General features: G+C 51.1%; 1 protein-coding gene across 1 annotated transcript in view; it reads left to right on the top strand.

Moving 5' to 3' along the window:
• The window catches only part of LOC140389181 (neural proliferation differentiation and control protein 1-like), a 79324-nt gene that overhangs the window by 38699 nt on the left and 21433 nt on the right, over positions 1 to 19192 (top strand). The window contains exon 3 of the mRNA XM_072473342.1: positions 13065 to 13175. Coding sequence (XP_072329443.1) covers positions 13065 to 13175 — 111 coding nt within the window. The remainder of the gene's footprint in view (positions 1 to 13064; positions 13176 to 19192) is intronic.

Raw genomic sequence — 19192 nt, 5'->3', positions numbered from 1 at the left:
CCAGTCCCAGAGGGGGAAAGGACAGTGTCTGACCCACTGTCCCACCCAGTCCCAGAGGGGGAAAGGACAGTGTCTGACCCACTGTCCCACCCAGTCCCAGAGGGGGAAAGGACAGTGTCTGACCCACTGTCCCACCCAGTCCCAGAGGGGGAAAGGACAGTGTCTGACCCACTGTCCCACCCAGTCCCAGACGGGAAAGGACAGTGTCTGACCCCCACCCAGTCCCAGAGGGGGAAAGGACAGTGTCTGACCCACTGTCCCACCCAGTCCCAGAGGGGGAAAGGACAGTGTCTGACCCACTGTCCCACCCAGTCCCAGAGGGGGAAAGGACAGTGTCTGACCCCCACCCCCACCCAGACCCAGAGGGGGAAAGGACAGTGTCTGACCCACTGTCCCACCCAGTCCCAGAGGGGGAAAGGACAGTGTCTGACCCCCACCCTGTCCCAGAGGAGAAAAGGACAGTGTCTGATCCATTGTCCCACCCAGTCCCAGAGGGGGAAAGGACAGTGTCTGACCCACTGTCCCACCCAGTCCCGGAGGGGGAAAGGACAGTGTCTGACCCACTGTCGCACCCAGTCCCAGAGGGGGAAAGGACAGTGTCTGACCCCCTCCCCCACCCAGTCCCAGAGGGGGAAAGTGTGGTGTTGGGTGCTCTGGTGCACAGATGAGCCAACACAGTTGTATGTGGTACAACTCTATTTTATTTTAACTCTTATTATACAGTTCGTTCTGGATACTCTGCACGTGCTGTCTCCCTGAGTGTGTCTGGTGGCAGGTCTGTCCTGGTCTTCCTCTACAGCTAATACTGACCACCGGGGGTCGTGTCTGTGCTTTTATATCTTTCTGTCATTGGTTGTGGTGTTGTGTGTTCTGATTTGTCTGTTGGTGTGTCTATCATGATGTGTGTGTTTGAATATCATGACATCCCCCCTTTTTACAAAGATATGTGCCTACGTGGTTATAAATATAATCGTGTCGTGAGTGCATCTAAGAGTGTGTGCGTGTGTTGTATACAGCGTGTGTATATGACGTAACTATTTACATGGGGCGATGTCGGGTGCGTCACACTAACAAGGTTGTACCATAACAAAACATGGATGCGAGAGAAAAAAAAACTTGAACAGTGGTCCGGTCAGACGATATCTGTAACAATAAACAACAACAGGTTATAATACAGAAGTGTTTGACTTTTCGAACGTATGAACAGCGTTATAAGTCCAGTCTAATGGGTGACCGCCTCAAGAATAGGCTGGTCCTCAAGCCGGTTCAGCTGTGGGGATTTGGGGTCACACTGGTTCACCTTGGACTGTTGGAGGTGATGCTGTTGCCGAAGTCTCTACTTTACCATTTGTTGTACTTCGTGCAGTGCTTGGTTTTTCATTCGTGCAAATATGACATTCAACATCTTTGTTAGTGTTGCCTTGGCTGTGGTTTGGTTCTGGTGGCAATGGAAGGGGCATGATCCGTGGCATCTCCACGAAGTCATCCTTGGGAACCAGTGGAGGATCCGGCGTGTGCGTACGGTTTAGTTGCGAGCGTGGAAGGCGGCGCAAAGCTCGCTGATTGCGCCTACGCACCAATCCATCCGCCCTGCATGCCCGGAACAAGGTGGAGTCTTTTTTCTTTTTATGTTTGTGGTGGACGGCATCTTGTAGCCGATGGGTCGTTGCCATCGAAGTAGCACCATCACTAATATCATGCAAGGCAATGACTGTGCCAGATGTGGAAGTTGGCCGAGACCGTGCACGCTGGTTCCGGCCACCTGCTGTGCCGGAAGGGCGACTCCGCAGAGAAACGTCGAAGCATGTCGCCTTGGAGAGAGAATTGTTGCTCGCATCAACGTCTGGCGATGGCGCGAATTGGTGTGTCCATCTTGGACCGCCGGTGCTGGTTGCCACTGCTGACCCAGTGGGACTGCCACGCGATCCATTCCCTGTCGCCGTGGCATCCGCCGTCACCCTGAGTGTGCCATCACCGAGGCCGCGACACCGCCCGTCCGGAGCAAGGTCTGGCGTGCGCGAATCAGAGTCGGCGCTTGGCTGCTCCCCATCTGGAGTCCGGTCTGCCTTCCGTCGATGCCCCCCGTCCGGAGTCCCAACAGGTTCACTGGAGGCAGCCGAGATTCCCTGAAGCTGCACTTCTGGAGTCGGAACATGCAGGAATGCACCAACCAGTGGAGAGGCTCGAGCCATCCAGGGTGGAAGCGGTGCGCCGCCACCGCAGTCGTCAGTGGTCCCACCGTGATCGTCGAGTGCCTCGGTACGCACTAGGCGAGGTCTGTCACCTTGCACCTTTTGCATGGGAAGTGGGATGCTGTCGTCACTCGTCTCACATCCCGTGGATAGATCCTCATCAGCAGCTTGCTGTTCACTAGGGTTGGGTAAATTGTCAGAGTTTTCATCTGATGGTGCACACCATGTCGGTGGACTGTCATTGTCTTGCCGTTGTCCTTCATTTGGGCTTTTCTTCTTTGGAATTTTAAATCTTCCCCCAGACATTGCAGAACCTTGTTTATTACCCCCAAATTCTCCCATATGTATGGTCTCGAATATAGGATCCAATGTTTCTATCGACATTGTACTATTTTCCAAAGAACATTCCGTTTCACTTTTCTTCTCAGGTACCTCATATATATCTTTGTCTAATGTACATGCCTTCATGGTCTCTGGGTCTGATTTTGCTGGGACTGGCACGGTCGCAGTCTCTCTTTTACTGTTCTCAATTGCCCACATTATACTCCCCATACATAACTGCTTAATCACTGGGGTTAGTGTGGTACAATGGATAATCGGGTCGACCTTATCTGCATCTGCACCATTAGTGGAAAGCACACATGGTTCACTTGAAACTGCTGTGGGTTTTAAATTCGTTATCTGGCTACTCGATGTCGGTGTCCTCAGGATTCTTGCTCCAATGTTCTGCTCATTTATCAGTGGAGTGTGTATAGGTCCAATGCAATTAATGTTCCCCTCAAGGTTTGAAGAGTCATTACTGACTAACTGCTGGTCTCCGAAGTTGGGACTTTGCGGCGTTGTGTTGAAGGGAGACATTTGTCCCTGCTGTAGATATGATTTAGGTTGTGTTATTTCCATTACCTGAGGATCAATGTCTTGTCCATTTTTTCGATCCGTACTAAAACACTGGCAATTCTCAGTCTGCTCCTTGCAAGTTAAACATTCAATTAATTTCTTTAGCAAATCCTCAGCATCCTTCTGTGGCCGTGCAGCATTATTAATCTCTGTTCGGCTATAATGATCCTGAAGGTCAGCGCATAAACCTTTTTTCTTCGGGCTTGGACGAGGCGATTCCTTTGGCTTGTCTTCAGTTGGGCTTGAACAGTCTTCAGCGCTGTGCCCTTCATTGTAGCATGAGAGACCGTCATGGTCATGCTGCTGTGTAGTGGAGCATGGTAGGCTGTTATAGCCTTCTTGCTGTTCACGTGAGCATGGCAGACTTGCATCGTCTGCCGCTGGTTGGTCAGGAGAGGTTGCTAGACCCTCATGGTCTTGTTCCTGCAAGGACTGCACATTGGAGTCTTGCGTTGCTTCTATCGTGGAGGCTGTCCACGAGCTCTCTGTGGAGGCTTGTGACACTGGAGTCACTTCTTGTTCGTGCAAGGACTGCGCTCTGGAGTCTTGCGTTGCTTCTATCGTGGAGGCTGTCCACGAGCTCTCTGTGGAGGCTTGTGACACTGGAGTCACTTCTTGTTCGTGCAAGGACTGCGCTCTGGAGTCTTGCGTTTCTGCAATTGTGGAGTCTGTCCACGAGCTTGCTGTGGAGGCTTGTGACACTGGAGTCACTTCTGGTTCGTGCAAGGACTGCGCTCTGGAGTCTTGCGTTTCTGCAATTGTGGAGTCTGTCCACGAGCTTGCTGTGGAAGCTTGTGACACTGGAGTCACTTCTGGTTCATGCGAGGACTGCGCTCTGGAGTCTTGCATGTCTTCTTTCATAGAGTCGGGAACGTTGAGCGGGACGTGGACCACGCTCTGTGTGGCAGCAGGGCGCTCTCCGTGTGCTTGCAGCGCTCCCTGTCTGTTAATGTCAGGCTGCAGCATCATCCGGTACTGATAAGTTGGGACGTCATATCTGCTGGATTGAAGATCCTCAAATCCGAAAAATGAATCCGCATCTGCGTCGGATTCAATGTGGGGGCCGCCAATGTGCAACACGAAAGGTTCGTCCGAGTCATAGTCGTATAGGACCACGGAGCTATCATTGGGCTCGCGAGGTCCGGAAACACTGTAAAGATCGTCATCGAAGTATTCGAGGTCGGAATCATCGGCTTGTGCGTAGGTAACTGCTTGTCGGAGGGTTCTTCGGAGGTCAAATTCATCTCCTGGGTCAATTTGCGGCAATGTGCTGTCATTCCAGGTGAGGGAAGGTTGTTTTACAGCTTTAACAGATTTTTGTTTTTTTGATTTGGGACGTTTCCCTTTTAAATTGGATTTGGGACGTTTCCCCTTTAAATTGGTGCGGTCTGGGGCCTCTGACATCCTGACGCTCGGTATGTAGCACGTAGGAAGCGACTGCGCATGCTCAGATCGCTGTTCCTTTACCGATGGCCGTTTTCTTGACTGCGCATGCGCAAACGAAACTTCCGGTTCTGCGCACTGCTCGCGCAACTGTGCTAGCGTGATACCTTTAGCAAGATGGCCGCCGACCTCGACCCAGCCCTCTCTCAGGCCCGGGATTTCGGCCTCTGGGAATTCGGGCTCCGGGATCCCGGCCACGAGGTGAGTACTGCAGCTTTTCTTACCTTTACTTGCCGATTGGATTGCGTTTTCTTCACAGTACTTGGAGAATTTGTCCAGGACTGCCTGGTAATCGTACCTTTGCTGCCTCCTGAAGAACCTGAACCTTGTGAATATTTCTCTTGCCCTTGCACCGGCGATGGTGAGGAGAAATTCAATTTTTTCGCTATCATCCAGGTCTTGGAGTTCAGCTGCCACCAGGAACAATTCGAACACTTGCCGGAATCGCCGCCAGTTTTCGCGGAGATCGCCGTGGCACTGGAGCGGCTGCGGAACCGGGAGCTCTATCATTTTGCCTGGGCACTGCTGGTTGTCTGTGTACACTGAGGTATGCCGGCAGATATCGATCCACTCCTGTACCATGTGGTGTTGGGTGCTCTGGTGCACAGATGAGCCAACACAGTTGTATGTGGTACAACTCTATTTTATTTTAACTCTTATAATACAGTTCGGTCTGGATACTCTGCACGTGCTATCTCCCTGAGTGTGTTTGGTAGCAGATCTGTCCTGGTCCTCCTCTGCAGCTAATACTGACCACCGGGGGTCGTGTCTGTGCTTTTATATCTTTCTGTCATTGGTTGTGGTGTTGTGTGTTCTGATTTGTCTGTTGGTGTGTCTATCATGATGTGTGTGTTTGAATATCATGACAGAAAGGACAGTGTCTGACCCACTGTCCCACCCAGTCCCAGGGGGGGAAAGGACAGTGTCTGACCCACTGTCCCACCCAGTCCCAGAGGGGGAAAGGACAGTGTCTGACCCACTGTCCCACCCAGTCCCAGAGGGGGAAAGGACAGTGTCTGACCCACTGTCCCACCCAGTCCCAGAGGGGGAAAGGACAGTGTCTGACCCCCACCCAGTCCCAGAGGGGGAAAGGCCAGTGTCTGTCCCACCCAGTCCCAGAGGGGGAAAGGACAGTGTCTGACCCACTGTCCCACCCAGTCCCAGAGGGGGAAAGGACAGTGTCTGACCCACTGTCCCACCCAGTCCCAGAGGGGGAAAGGACAGTGTCTGACCTACTGTCCCAGTCCCAGAGGGGGAAAGGCCAGTGTCTGTCCCACCCAGTCCCAAAGGGGGAAAGGACAGTGTCTGACCCACTGTCCCACCCAGTCCCAGAGGGGGAAAGGACAGTGTCTGACCCACTGTCCCACCCAGTCCCAGAGGGTGAAAGGACAGTGTCTGACCCACTGTCCCACCCAATCCCAGAGGGGGAAAGGACAGTGTCTGACCCCCACCCAGTCCCAGAGGGGGAAAGGACAGTGTCTGACCCACTGTCCCACCCATTCCAGAGGGGGAAAGGACAGTGTCTAACCCATTGTCCCACCCAGCCCCAGAGGGGGAAAGGACAGTGTCTGACCCCCTCCCCCACCCAGTCCCAGAGGGGGAAAGGACAGTGTCTGACACACTGTCCCACCCAGTCCCAGAGGGGGAAAGGACAGTGTCTGACCCACTGTCCCACCCAGCCCCAGAGGGGGAAAGGACAGTGTCTGACCCCCACCCAGTCCCAGAGGGGGAAAGGACAGTGTCTGACCCCCTACCCCACCCAGTCCCAGAGGGGGAAAGGACAATGTCTGACCCACTGTCCCACCCAGTCCCAGAGGGGGAAAGGACAGTGTCTGACCCACTGTCCCACCCAGTCCCAGAGGGGGAAAGGACAGTGTCTGACCCACTGTCCCACCCAGTCCCAGAGGGGGAAAGGACAGTGTCTGACCCCCTCCCCCACCCAGTCCCAGAGGGAGAAAGGACAGTGTCTGACCCACTGTCCCACCCAGTCCCAGAGGGGGAAAGGACAGTGCCTGCCCCACTGTCCCACCCAGTCCCAGAGGGGGAAAGGACAGTGTCTGACCCACTGTCTCACCCAGTCCCAGAGGGGGAAAGAACAGTGTCTGACCCCCACCCAGTCCCAGAGAGGGAAAGGACAGTGCCTGCCCCACTGTCCCACCCAGTCCCAGAGGGGGAAAGGACAGTGCCTGCCCCACTGTCCCACCCAGTCCCAGAGGGGGAAAGGACAGTGTCTGATCCACTGTCCCACCCAGTCCCAGAGGGGGAAAGGACAGTGTCTGACCCACTGTCCCACCCAGTCCCAGAGGGGGAAAGGACAGTGTCTGACCCCCACCCAGTCCCAGAGGGGGAAAGGACAGTGTCTGACCCACTGTCCCATCCAGTCCCAGAGGGGGAAAGGACAGTGTCTGACCCACTGTCCCACCCAGTCCCAGAGGGGGAAAGGACAGTGTCTGACCCACTGTCCCATCCAGTCCCAGAGGGGGAAAGGACAGTGTCTGACCCCCACCCAGTCCCAGAGGGGGAAAGGACAGTGTCTGACCCCCACCCAGTCCCAGAGGGGGAAAAGACAGTGCCTGCCCCACTGCATCTTTTACATTTTAAACATTGTAAGACAGACAATTAAAGTTGTCAGTAAACACCGGCGCTGAGGCCTGGATTTTAGGAATTGCCTCACACTTGTCCGGAATCAAATGGAAACTTATTAAAACGTTGTGTTTTCGAACACCTCTGTTTACATCGGCCAAGGTCATTCTGCCGCGTTGTAACCAGGCAGGCAGCTTGGGAGAGAGAAAGTCGGGGAACAGCATTCTGGCAGGCTGTCTCTACCTCAGTGCTGTCCGAGAGTCTCCGGAATGAACGTTCACCTGACTCTATTCGCTTTGGCATTCAGTGCCGCACTGTCAGCCGTCAATCTTTCTGCTTAAAGGTGAAAAACGGAGTGTGGTCTTGAATACGATGCCTCCCACAGTCAAGCAACCTTTGGGAGGTGAACCTCGCCAGGTGTTTTCTCACTTGCCCGCCATTGGGCGGAAGCGGGGGGAACGGTTGCAAACTCTCACGGTGGTTCTCTTGTTATGTCTGAGGCGCCACTTTGGCGCGTGTAGCCGAGAGGTGTTCACCGTGGTTCGAGCCCGCTTACCTCCCGGTTAGAAGGTCGTGATTTGGGGCTACGATTTGAAGGTATCACCTCGGCTGACGCTCGTTTTGCAGCACCGGGGGAGAGCTGCACTGTCTTACCTACCCACACCGACACCCTGCCTGTCCTCTCAGTTCCATTTATTTCGAAGGGAAGTAGGCGGAGTTGTCCCTCGTGGCCCGACCGACATTTATCCCTTAAATCACCTCACAAAGACCAGATTGTCTGATCATTCACACATTACAGGGGGGGCTTGCTGTGTGCAAATTGGTTGCTGCGTTTCCAACGAACAACAGTAACCGCGCCGCAAGAAAAGAAAACACTCGATTAGGTTTGTGAGACGAAGATTGACGTATTCTGCATCTGTCTTGCCGCTGTTGAATTTCAGTGTGGTTGTATTCAAGGGCGATGCCGTTTTGTGTGTGTGGGTGGGGGGAGTTGTACCTTTTAAATATCCTTTGGATAATCTCTCGGTGAGAAATGGCTGACTCTGGATTGAGGAGGATGTGGAGGGGGGGGGGGGGGCGGTTTAAGACCCCCAGTTCATTTGGTCACCTGGAACGGCAGGGGTTTGAATGGACCAGTGAAAAGATCAAGAATATTTGCTCGCCTTAAGAGCTTAAACTCTGGTGTGACATTTTTGCAGGAGACCTACTTCCGGGTCAGGGGTCAGGCCCGGCTGTGAGAGGGGTGGGACAGGGCAGGGTTTCGAGGGTAGGGCCAGGGGTGCGGCAATTCTAATGAATACAGGGGTTCCGTTTTCAGCCTCCAAGGTCTAACAGCAGGCACATTATTGTCTGTGGTTGTCCGGTGGACAGCCGATCCATCTCAGCTGTGGAGCTGGAGAGAAGCGGTGATTTGGAATCCTTGTTAAACCCCAATGAAATCTTAAATGCATCGACTTGATGCAGACAAAATCCTGGGCCCGTCCGGATGGCTTTCCGATTGAATTCTATAAGACGTTCTCAGAGCAGCTGGTCCCGCGAATTCTAGACATGTTTAATGACTCCTTACCCCGGGGGCAGGCTGCCCTCCTCCCTCACACAGGCCTCTATCTCTTTGATTCTTAAGAAGGACAAAGACCCGACAGAATGTGGGTTGTACCGACCCATCTCGCTGTTGAACGCTAAGTTACTTGCCAAGTGTTGGTGCCTGTCTCCCAAATGTATTCTCTCAGGATCAGACGGGCTTCGTGAAGGGGAGCCAATTAGTTGGCCAATAAAGGTTGTTGCTAAATGTTGCCCTTCCCCCTCCTCGGCGTCTGAACTGGAGGTGATTGTTTCCCTGGATGCCGAAAAGGCATTCGATAGGGTGGAGTGGGAGCATCTCTTTGACATTCTTGAGATGTTCTGGTTTGGCCACAAACTTATTTCTTGGATTCAACTATTGTATAAGGCCGCCACTGATCGTACGAGTTGGAGGGCATTAGTGAGGCCACACCTGGAGTATTGTGGGCAGTCTTGGCCTCCTTATCTGAGGAAGGATGTTCTTGCTGTGGAGGGAGTGCAGCGAAGGTTTACAAGGCTGATTCCAGGGATGGCGGAACTGTCATATGAGCAGAGACTAATCGGTTAGGATTCTATTCATTGAGGGGCAGCACGGTGGCACAGTGGGTTAGCCCTGCAGCCTCACGGTGCCGAGGTCCCAGGTTCGATCCCGGCCCTGGGTCACTGTCCGTGTGGAGTTTGCACATTCTCCCCGTGTCTGCGTGGGTTTCACCCCCACAACCCCAAGATGTACAGGCTAGGTGGATTGAACACGCTAAATTGCCCCTTCGTTGGAAAAAAAAGGATAATATTCATTGGAGTCTGGAAGAGTGAGAGGAGATCTCATAGAAACTTTAAAAATTCTAGCAGGATTAGACTCAGAAAGAATGTTCCTGACTTTCATAGAATTTACAGTGCAGAAGGAGGCCATTCGGCCCATCGAGTCTGCACCGGCCCTTTGAAAGAGCATCCTACCCAAGCCCACACCTCCACTCTATCCCCGTAATCCAGTAACCCCACCCAAACGTTTTGAACACTAAGGGGCAATTTATCATGGCCAATCCACCTAACCTGCACATCTTTGGACTGTGGGAGGAAACCAGAGGACCCGGAGGAAACCCACGCACACACGGGGAGAACGTGCAGACTCGGCACAGACAGCGACCCACGCCGGGAATCGAACCTGGGACCCTGGAGCTGTGAAGCAACTGTGCTACCGTGCTGCCCACAAATGATGGGGGAGTCCAGAACTAGATAGTTTGAGGATAAGGGGTAAACCTTTGAGGACTGAGGAGAAATGTCTTCCCCCAGAGAGCGGTGAATCTGTGGAATTCACTACCACAGAAAGTAGTTGAGGCCAAAACACTGTGTAATTTCAATTTAGATATAGCTTTTGGGGCTAAAGGCATCAAGGGATATGGGGGGGAGGCGGGATCAGGGTATTGAACGTGATGATCAGCCATGATCATAATGAATAGCAGAGCAGGCTCGAAGGGCCGAATGGCTTCCTCCTGCTTCTATTTTCTATGTATGTTTCTGTCGATGAATGTCCTGAACTCTGGTTATTTTTCATTCGGGGCACGAGACAGGGATGTCCAGTGTCCCTGCCCCGATTTGCTTTGGCCAAAGAGCCGCTTGCCACAGCGCTGAGGTCCGCTGCTAAGTGAAGGGGGATAAATCAGGGAGAGGTGGAGAATTGGCTGTCCCTTGACGCAGATGACCTACTTCTCGATATTACGGACCCAGCACCCTCCATGGACACGATATTTTGTATTTCTGGCTGCTGTTCGGGTTACAAGTTGAAGGCCCAAACTGCTTCGGTAGAGGGATCCCAGTCCTTCTATTGCCTGGGTGGGTGACCTCTTGTCATTTCTATATTTGGAGAAGGTCAAATACAATATCGGGGGTCAGTGGCCAATGTTCCACCTCAGATGGAAACCATTAATTTCCTTTGTCAAGGAGTTCGGCATTGTCAGTTCCTCGGGGGCTTAATTTGTTTTTTGTGTTAAAGTTAAAGTGCTCATTTGTTTCTCTCTCCGATAGTGTATTTATCTTTAATTGTTTCAGGTTTAATAGGTAACATTTTTAATAAACATATTTTTAAAGAAACACTTGATTGTTGAAAAGCACTTTGGTGCGTCCTTTGTTTCTGAACTGGGTTAGATAAATGCAAGTCCCATTGAGTGCGTATTTTCGGAAGAGTAGGCGGCGGCGGGGGTTATTCCCAGGGGTATAACTGGCCAATACATGCACTGCTCTATATTCAGAGCTGAAAGTACGTGTGAGAAACGTTCTCTGTAGAATTTTCAACAGTTCTGGTGAGGTAAATGGTACGATGGTCTGCGGAATAAGTAGGCCTCTTCCCCTCGCCCACTTCTTTGCTAAATCGCCCCCCTGCCACCCTCTGACCATCGGACACCTGCAGGTCCGCTGTAAATTCCCTCCCCCCAAACTGAGGCTGGTGCCACAGGAAAATTCCTCCCCTCCTGTGTGGCAAGTAGGTGGATGTTAGCATTGTGATCATGCGATAGGACGAGTGAGCCAGCAGTTCATGAGGTTCAAATATCAGCTCAGCAGCTTCAGGAGAATTAAAATTCAATCAACAAGTTTGGAATAAGATGCCAGTCTCAGAAATGTTTTAATTCGTTCATGGGATGGGGGCTTCGCTGGCTAGGCCAGCATTTATTGTCCGTCCCTAATTGCCCCTTGACAAGGTGCTGCTGAGCTGCCGTCTTGAAGCCGCTGCAGTCCCTGAGGTGTAGGCACATCCACCGTGCTGTTAGGGAGGGAGCTCCAGGATTTGGACCCGGCGACACTGAAGGAACGGCCAATATATTTCCCAGTCGGGATGGGGAGTGACTTGGAGGGGAACCTCCAGGTGGGGGGTGATCCCAGGTATCTGCTGCTCTTGTCCTTCTAGATGGTGGTGGCCGTGGGTTTGGAAGGTGCTGCCTGAGGAACCTCGGTGAGTTCCCGCAGTGAACCTTGTCGATGGTGCACACGGCTGACACTGTCCATCGGAGGGGGAGGGAGTGAATGTTTGTGGAAGGGACGCCAATCAAGCGGGGCTGCTTTGTCCTGGATGGTGTCGTGTTTCTCGAGTGTTGTTGGAGCTGAGCTCATCCAGGCAAGTGGAGAGTTTTCCATCACACTCCTGACTTGTGCCTTGTAGATGGTGGACAAGCTTTAGGGAGTCAGGAGATGAGTTACTCCCCGCGGGATTCCCAGCCTCTGACCAGGTCTGGTAACCACAGTATTTATACAGCTACCCCGGTTGAGTTTCTGGTCAATGGTAACCTCCAGGATGTTGATAGTGGGGGATTCTGCCATGCTAATGCCAGTGAATGTCAAAGGGCAGTGGTTAGATCCTATCTTGTTGGAGATGGCCATTGCCTGGCACTTGTGTGGTATGAATGTTACTTGACACTTGTCCTCCCAAGTAATAATAATAATCACTTATTGTCACAAGTAGGCTTCAATGAAGTTATTGTGACAATACGGTAGCACAAGTGGATAGCACTGTGGCTTCACAGCGCCAGGGTCCCAGGTTCGATTCCCTGCTGGGTCACTGTCTGTGCGGAGTCTGCACGTTCTCCCCGTGTGTGCGTGGGTTTCCTCCGGGTGCTCCGGTTTCCTCCCACAGTCCAAAGACGTGCAGGTTAGGTGGATTGGCCGTGATAAATTGCCCTTAGTGACCAAAAAGGTTAGGAGGGGTTATTGGGTTATGGGGATGGGGTGGAAGTGAGGACTTAAGTGGGTCGGTGCAGACTCGATGGGCCGAATGGCCTCCTTCTGCACTGTATGTTCTATGTTCTATGTAAACCGCCAGTGGCCTCATTCCGGCGCCTGTTCGGGGAGGCTGGTACGGGAATTGAACCCACGCTGCTGCCTTGTTCTGCATTACAAGCCAACTATTTGGTCCAGTGTGCTAAGCCAGCCCCTGAGTCTGGATATTGTCCAGGTCTTACTGTATTTGGATATGGACTATTAATAATGACGATGAAATCACTGGATGGTTCTGAAAACCCTGCCGCTGGTCATGAAATCGATGGGCCGAATGGTCTACTTCTATTGCTATGCCTTATGGTCTCTTCTGCCCTTCAGGGGAGGAATTCTGCTGCCCTTACCCAGTTTGAATAAGGTGAACCCCACACCTCCCCTCAGCAGAGCCTGGACTTGTATTGTCCTGTTCCTCTAGGGTACTGGCGCAGAGAGACAGCCGGGAGAACCTGAGGGGCGAGGCAGTCAGGAGATTGAATCCCAGCCCCCAGCTCTCACATTGCTTTCAATTCCGACCACGTTTTCTCCCCCCTGCTGCAGATTACCAGATTAACTGCACCCCCCCCCCCAATGTATTTTAATTTGTTCAAGATAGGGTTTAAAGTCGGACTCTTTCTTCTCTTCCTGTAGGTGGGAGCGCAAAAGCAGACGGAACGAACGATGCCATTGGGCTAATTCACTCGCTGTTGGCCCGTTGGGAGAAGTTCACACCCGTGACAGCGACAGACCACGAGATAAGTAGTAGGTTCTCTTATACAATCTGCGATGTGTGGATTAAGTTAGGCCCATTGCCGTGACTCCATGGGCCCAGTGAATCCAGGCAGCCAGCTACCGAGCACTACACTGAGACCAGGAAGATCCCACGTTCAGTCCTGATTCTGTGCCGAGTGAGTTGTTCCTGGCCTCAGTGTCCTGGCTGGACAGAGGATAGAATTGGATAGTGTTCCTCCCCCGTTAGCAGTAGGACTGCAGCATAGCCTCTCAAGCCTGCGTCGCCATTCAATATGATACTGCGCTCGACAATAAACACCTACTCCACGACCCGCTCTGTCGCGAATTTGTTCACCCGCGCTAATGTAGGTGCACCCTGTAGTGATATGCATCACTGTATATACACAAGGGGTTAAGGTGAATACACTACAACTAAGTAACCACTAGATGGAGCACCAGAGATGTTTAAATACATAGACAAACAGGAAGTAGCCTCTCTTCACAGGAACAGCAGCTGGTGAGCAGGCCACAGACAGGCAGCTCAGATGTAACATAATCTAAGCGCTGGAGAGAGAACAAACTCATAGAAATAAAGCATCTACTTCAACTGTAAGACTACGAGCTTTATTCAGCCACAAGGAATAATACATGGTACCAGGAACAGGTGACTTCAGTATGCTTACTAAAAAAGTTACACAAGATGTAGACAAAGCACCAAGAAATCGATGACGATTCAAGTGAACCTGAAATGACTCCAGAAGAGGAGCACCAAGGAATCAAAGAGGAATCACATCAACCACAAATGACTGATGTCACCAAGATCAATGCAACATCAGATCATTCACACAATCCTCAAGAAGAAACGCTCAATGAAACATCCGATACCACAAAGGATACTGTCACAAATAACTTTGAGAATGACTCGAATTATCCACACGGAACAGTCATTGAGCACAACAAGAACAACAAAAACCACAAGAAGCACAACAGAAACAAGAACAACAACAGCAACAACAAAAACAACAAAAAGCGCAACAAGAACAACAACAAAAACTACAAGAACAATAACAAAAACAACGAGAAACATAAAGACAACAACAGCAACAACAAACACAACAACAAGAACAACAACAAAAACTACAAGAACAATAACAAAAACAACGAGAAACATAAAGACAACAACAGCAACAACAAACACAACAACAAGAACAACAACGGAAACAACAAAAACAGAAACAACAAGCATGACAAAAACAACAAGTACGACATCAAAAACAACAAAGACAGAAACGACAAAATCAACAACAATGAAACAACAACTTGTACGACATGGTACAACTGTGCACATGAAGGGCAATGTAACAGCACAGCTCAAAACAATGACAAGAGTACAAACATACCATGGCATGACAACGAATCCCACAAATTCACATTTGCTCCACTACAAACAAGCAAACCAGCTTTCAAGGCAGGTGATATACAGAATCAATACCGCAAACACAGAAAAAAGTCCAGGTCAGACAACAAAGATGACATCAAGAGTCAATACCGCAAGCACAGGAAAAGTCCAGGTCAGACAACAAAGATGCCATACAGAATCGCTACCACAAGCATAGAAAAAAAGTCTAAACAGACAACAAAATGATTCGACCATTCAAACACCTCATGATGACTTCTTGGTTACTTAAACACAGGAAAACTGACCAGGTTCACAAAGAAATGACAACATCAACATCACTACTTCAACAACAGAAGAAGAATGCAACTGAACTGAACAAATGTGGACTCATAAATGATTTTATTAAGATTGGACTCATAAATATTAATTGGCTTTGTATAATCAACAATATCATCACAACTTGTAGGGGCTGGTTTAGCACACTGGGCTAAATCGCTGGCTTTTAAAGCAGCCCAAGGCAGGCCAGCAGCACGGTTCAATTCCCGTACTAAGGGCTTTTCACAGTAACCTCATTGAAGCCTACTTGTGACAATAAGCGATTTTCATTTCATTTTTCACTTGTACATATCATTATTTATCTACCTGTGTTGTACAATCTTCTTTGACAAAGTACAGAAAATATGTAACAAGAAAAAAGAGGGGATGTAGTGATATGCATCACTGTATATACACAAGGGGTTAAGGTAAATACACTACAACTAAGTAACCACTAGAGGGAGCACCAGGGATGTATAAATACCTAGACAAACAGGAAGTCAGCCTCTCTCAATTCACAGGAACAGCAGCTGGTGAGCAGGACACAGATAGGCAGCTCAGATGTAACTTAGTCTAAGCGCTGGAGAGAGAACGAACTCATAGAAATAAAGCATCTACTTCAACTGTAAGACTACGAGATTTATTCAGACACAAGGAATAATACCCACCCCTAATCGCATTTCGCTGCCCAAAACTTCACTCATCTGCGATTTAAAATATTGAACTCTCACCTTTCCCATGTTGTTGGCACGGGAAAGTGTACACACATGCTATGATTCTGCGCACAGCCAAAGCTTGGTGATTGCGGCTTTGAACAGCGCAGATCCAGAACCCGCGCGAATGGCGAAGGATTATTGCACCCACATCCCTAAACTCTCTTAGTGCCTAGAAATCTAGTGATCATTGCTTGAATATACTCAGTCAGGGGGTATCTACAGCTCTCTGGGGTGGAAAGATAGTCGGGAGTTTGAAAATAGCATTCAGGGCATCACGGTGGCGCAGTGGGTTAGCACTGCTGCCTCACGGCGCCGAGGTCCCAGGTTCGATCCCGGCCCTGGATCACTGCCCATGTGGAGTTTGCACATTCTCCCCGTGTCTGCGTGGGCCTCGTCCCCACGATCCAAAGATGTGCAAGTTAGGTGGATTGGCAACGCTAAATTTGGCCCTTAATTGGGGAAAAAAACAGCGCGAGGGGAGAGACAGTCGAGGGATTGTAAACAGCACGAGGGGTGAGACAGTCGGGAGGTTGAAAACAGCACGAGGGGAGAGACAGTCGGGAGATTGAAAACAGCGCGAGGGGAGAGACAGTCGGTGATTGAAACCAGGGCGAGGGGAGAGAAAGGCGGGTGATTGAAAACAGCACGAGGGGAGACAGACAAGTGATTGAATACAGCGCGAGGGGAGAGACCGTCGGGGGATTAAATACAGCGCGAGGGGAGAGTCAGTTGGGAGATTGAAAACAACGCGAAGAGAGAGACAGACAAGAGATTGAATACAGCGCGAGGGGAGAGACAGTCGGGAGATTGAAAACAATGCGAGGGGAGAGACAGTCGGGAGATTGAAAACAACGTGAGGGGAGAGACAGTCGAGGGAATGAAAACAACGCAAGGGGAGAGACAGTGATGAGATTGAAAACAACGCGAGGGGAGAGATTGTCGTGAGATTGAAAACAGCCCGAGGGAGAGACAGTCGTGAGATTGAATACAGCACGAGGGGAGAGACAGTCGGGAGATTGAAAACAGCACGAGGGGAGAGACAGTCGGGAGATTGAAAACAACGCGAGGGGAGAGACAGTCGAGGGAATGTAAACAGCGCGAGGGGAGAGACAGTCGGGAGGTTGAAAACAACGCGAGGGGAGAGACAGTCGAGGGATTGTAAACAGTGCGAGGGGAGAGACAGTCCGGAGGTTGAAAACAGCGCGAGAGGAGAGTCAGGCTGGAGATTGAATACAGCGCGAGGGGAGAGACAGGCGGGAGATTGAAAACAACACGAGGGGAGAGACAGTCGAGGGATTGTACACAGTGCGAGGGGAGAGACAGTCCGGAGGTTGAAAACAGCGCGAGAGGAGAGTCAGGCTGGAGATTGAATACAGCGCGAGGGGAGAGACAGGCGGGAGATTGAAAACAACACGAGGGGAGAGACAGTCGAGGGATTGTACACAGTGCGAGGGGAGAGACAGTCCGGAGGTTGAAAACAGCGCGAGAGGAGAGTCAGGCTGGAGTTTGAATACAGCGCGAGGGGAGAGACAGGCGGGAGATTGAAAACAACGCGAGGGGAGAGACAGTCGGGAGATTGAAAACAACGCGAGGGGAGAGACAGTCGGGAGATTGAATACAGCACGAGGGGAGAGACAGGCGGGAAATTGAATAAAGCGCGAGGGGAGAGACAGTCGGGAAATTGAATACAGCGCGAGGGGAGAGACAGTCGGGAAATTGAATACAGCGCGAGGGGAGAGACAGTCGGGAGATTGAAAACAGCACGAGGGGAGAGACAGTCGGGAGATTGAATACAGCGCGAGGGGAGAGACAGTCGGGAGATTGAAAACAACGCGAGGGGAGAGACAGTCGGGAGATTGAATACAGCACGAGGGGAGAGACAGTCGGGAGATTGAATACAGCGCGAGGGGAGAGACAGTCGGGAGATTGAAAACAACGCGTGGGGAGAGACAGTCGGGAGATTGAAAACAACGCGAGGGGAGAGACAGTCGGGAGATTGAATACAGCGCGAGGGGAGAGACAGTCGGGAGATTGAAAACAACGCGAGGGGAGAGACAGTCGGGAGATTGAATACAGCACGAGGGGAGAGACAGTCGGGAGATTGAATACAGCACGAGGGGAGAGACAGTCGGGAGATTGAATACAGCGCGAGGGGAGAGACAGTCGGGAAATTGAATACAGCGCGAGGGGAGAGACAGTCGGGAGATTGAAAACAACGCGAGGGGAGAGACAGTCGGGAGATTGAAAACAACGCGAGGGGAGAGACAGTCGGGAGATTGAATACAGCACGAGGGAGGATTGAGAAATCTGTGTGTTCCTTGGAGTTTGAAGCTCTTGAGGTGATGTCAGAATTCAAAATATAGGGCACGGTGGTTAGCACTGCTGCCTCACGGCGTCGAGGTCCCAGGTTTGATCCCGGCTCTGGGTCACTGTCCGTGTGGAGTTTGCACATTCTCTCCATGTCTGCGTGGGTCTCGCCCCCACAACCCAAAGATGTGCAGGATGTCGATTGGCCACACTAAATTGCCCCTTAATTGGAAAAAATGAATTGGATCTCTAAATTAAAAAAAAAAGATTTCAAAATAATATGGGTCAGTGAAAGCAGCTGATTGGTGAGTACGATCAGGTAAGTCTTTATTTTTATTGCTTATACTTTGTACGGTCTTTATTTTGTGATTTATATTCTGTAGTAAAGAGGACCTGGGAAGAAGGGCCAAGCGTAATCAATGTCATTTGATTATAAGTATCTTTCCAAAGGGTTCATTGAAACGAGTAATAATGGCAGGTTAGCTCAAAGCCGAGGAAACCGGGAACCTTTCCAGTGCCCGGGATCAGCATGTGTGTAGGAAGTGACTCCAGCTGCAGCTCCTGGAAGCCTGGGATTCGAAGCTGGACCGGCGACGGGAGACACCGTGGAGCATCCGCGAGGCAGAGAGAGTCGTGGATACAGAGAGATGGTCAGACCGCAGGCTCAGGCTCCACAGGCAGGAAGGGACTGGGTGACCACCACGCAGAGCAGGAGAGCGAGGCAGGCAGTGAAGTATTTCCTACATAACTACAGTGACCGCACTCTCAAAGTACTTTCCTGGCTGTAAAGTGCTTTCTGATGTTTCATGGTCGCGAAAGGTGAAATGAAATGAAAATTGTTTATTGTCACAAGTAGGCTTCAAATGAAGTTACTGTGAAAAGCCCCTAGTCACCACATTCCGGCGCCTGTTTGGGAGGCCGGTATGGGAATTGAACCGTGCTGCTGGCCTTGTTCGGCATTACGAGCCAGCTGTTTAGCCCACTGTGCTAACATTAGGCACATTACATTTGGTACCGGGGAAACTCCCGTCTTCCCAAACATTTGGAGCCGCGGAACCCGAGTGATCTCCCGAATGCACCAGGGAACGCCAAACATTCTCATCCTGTCGATGCCCCTTTTTGGCTCGAAACAGCTGCGAATGTAGAGATGAAGGGCTCGATCGAACGGCCTCATCGCTCCCAACTCGGTGATGCAACGCAGCCGTCAAATCTCGCGAGAGGCCATTAAATCGCGAGACACCTGGTGAGATTTGCGATGCTAGGGACGCCTGGCGAGATCCCGCAAGAAGCAGCGATCTGGATCCCGTCCT

This window comes from Scyliorhinus torazame, chromosome 14 (assembly GCF_047496885.1).
Source record: "Scyliorhinus torazame isolate Kashiwa2021f chromosome 14, sScyTor2.1, whole genome shotgun sequence".
Lineage (NCBI taxonomy): Eukaryota > Metazoa > Chordata > Chondrichthyes > Carcharhiniformes > Scyliorhinidae > Scyliorhinus > Scyliorhinus torazame.
The sequence above is the reverse complement of the archived record's forward strand: the minus strand, read 5'-3'. Positions and strand labels throughout refer to the sequence as shown.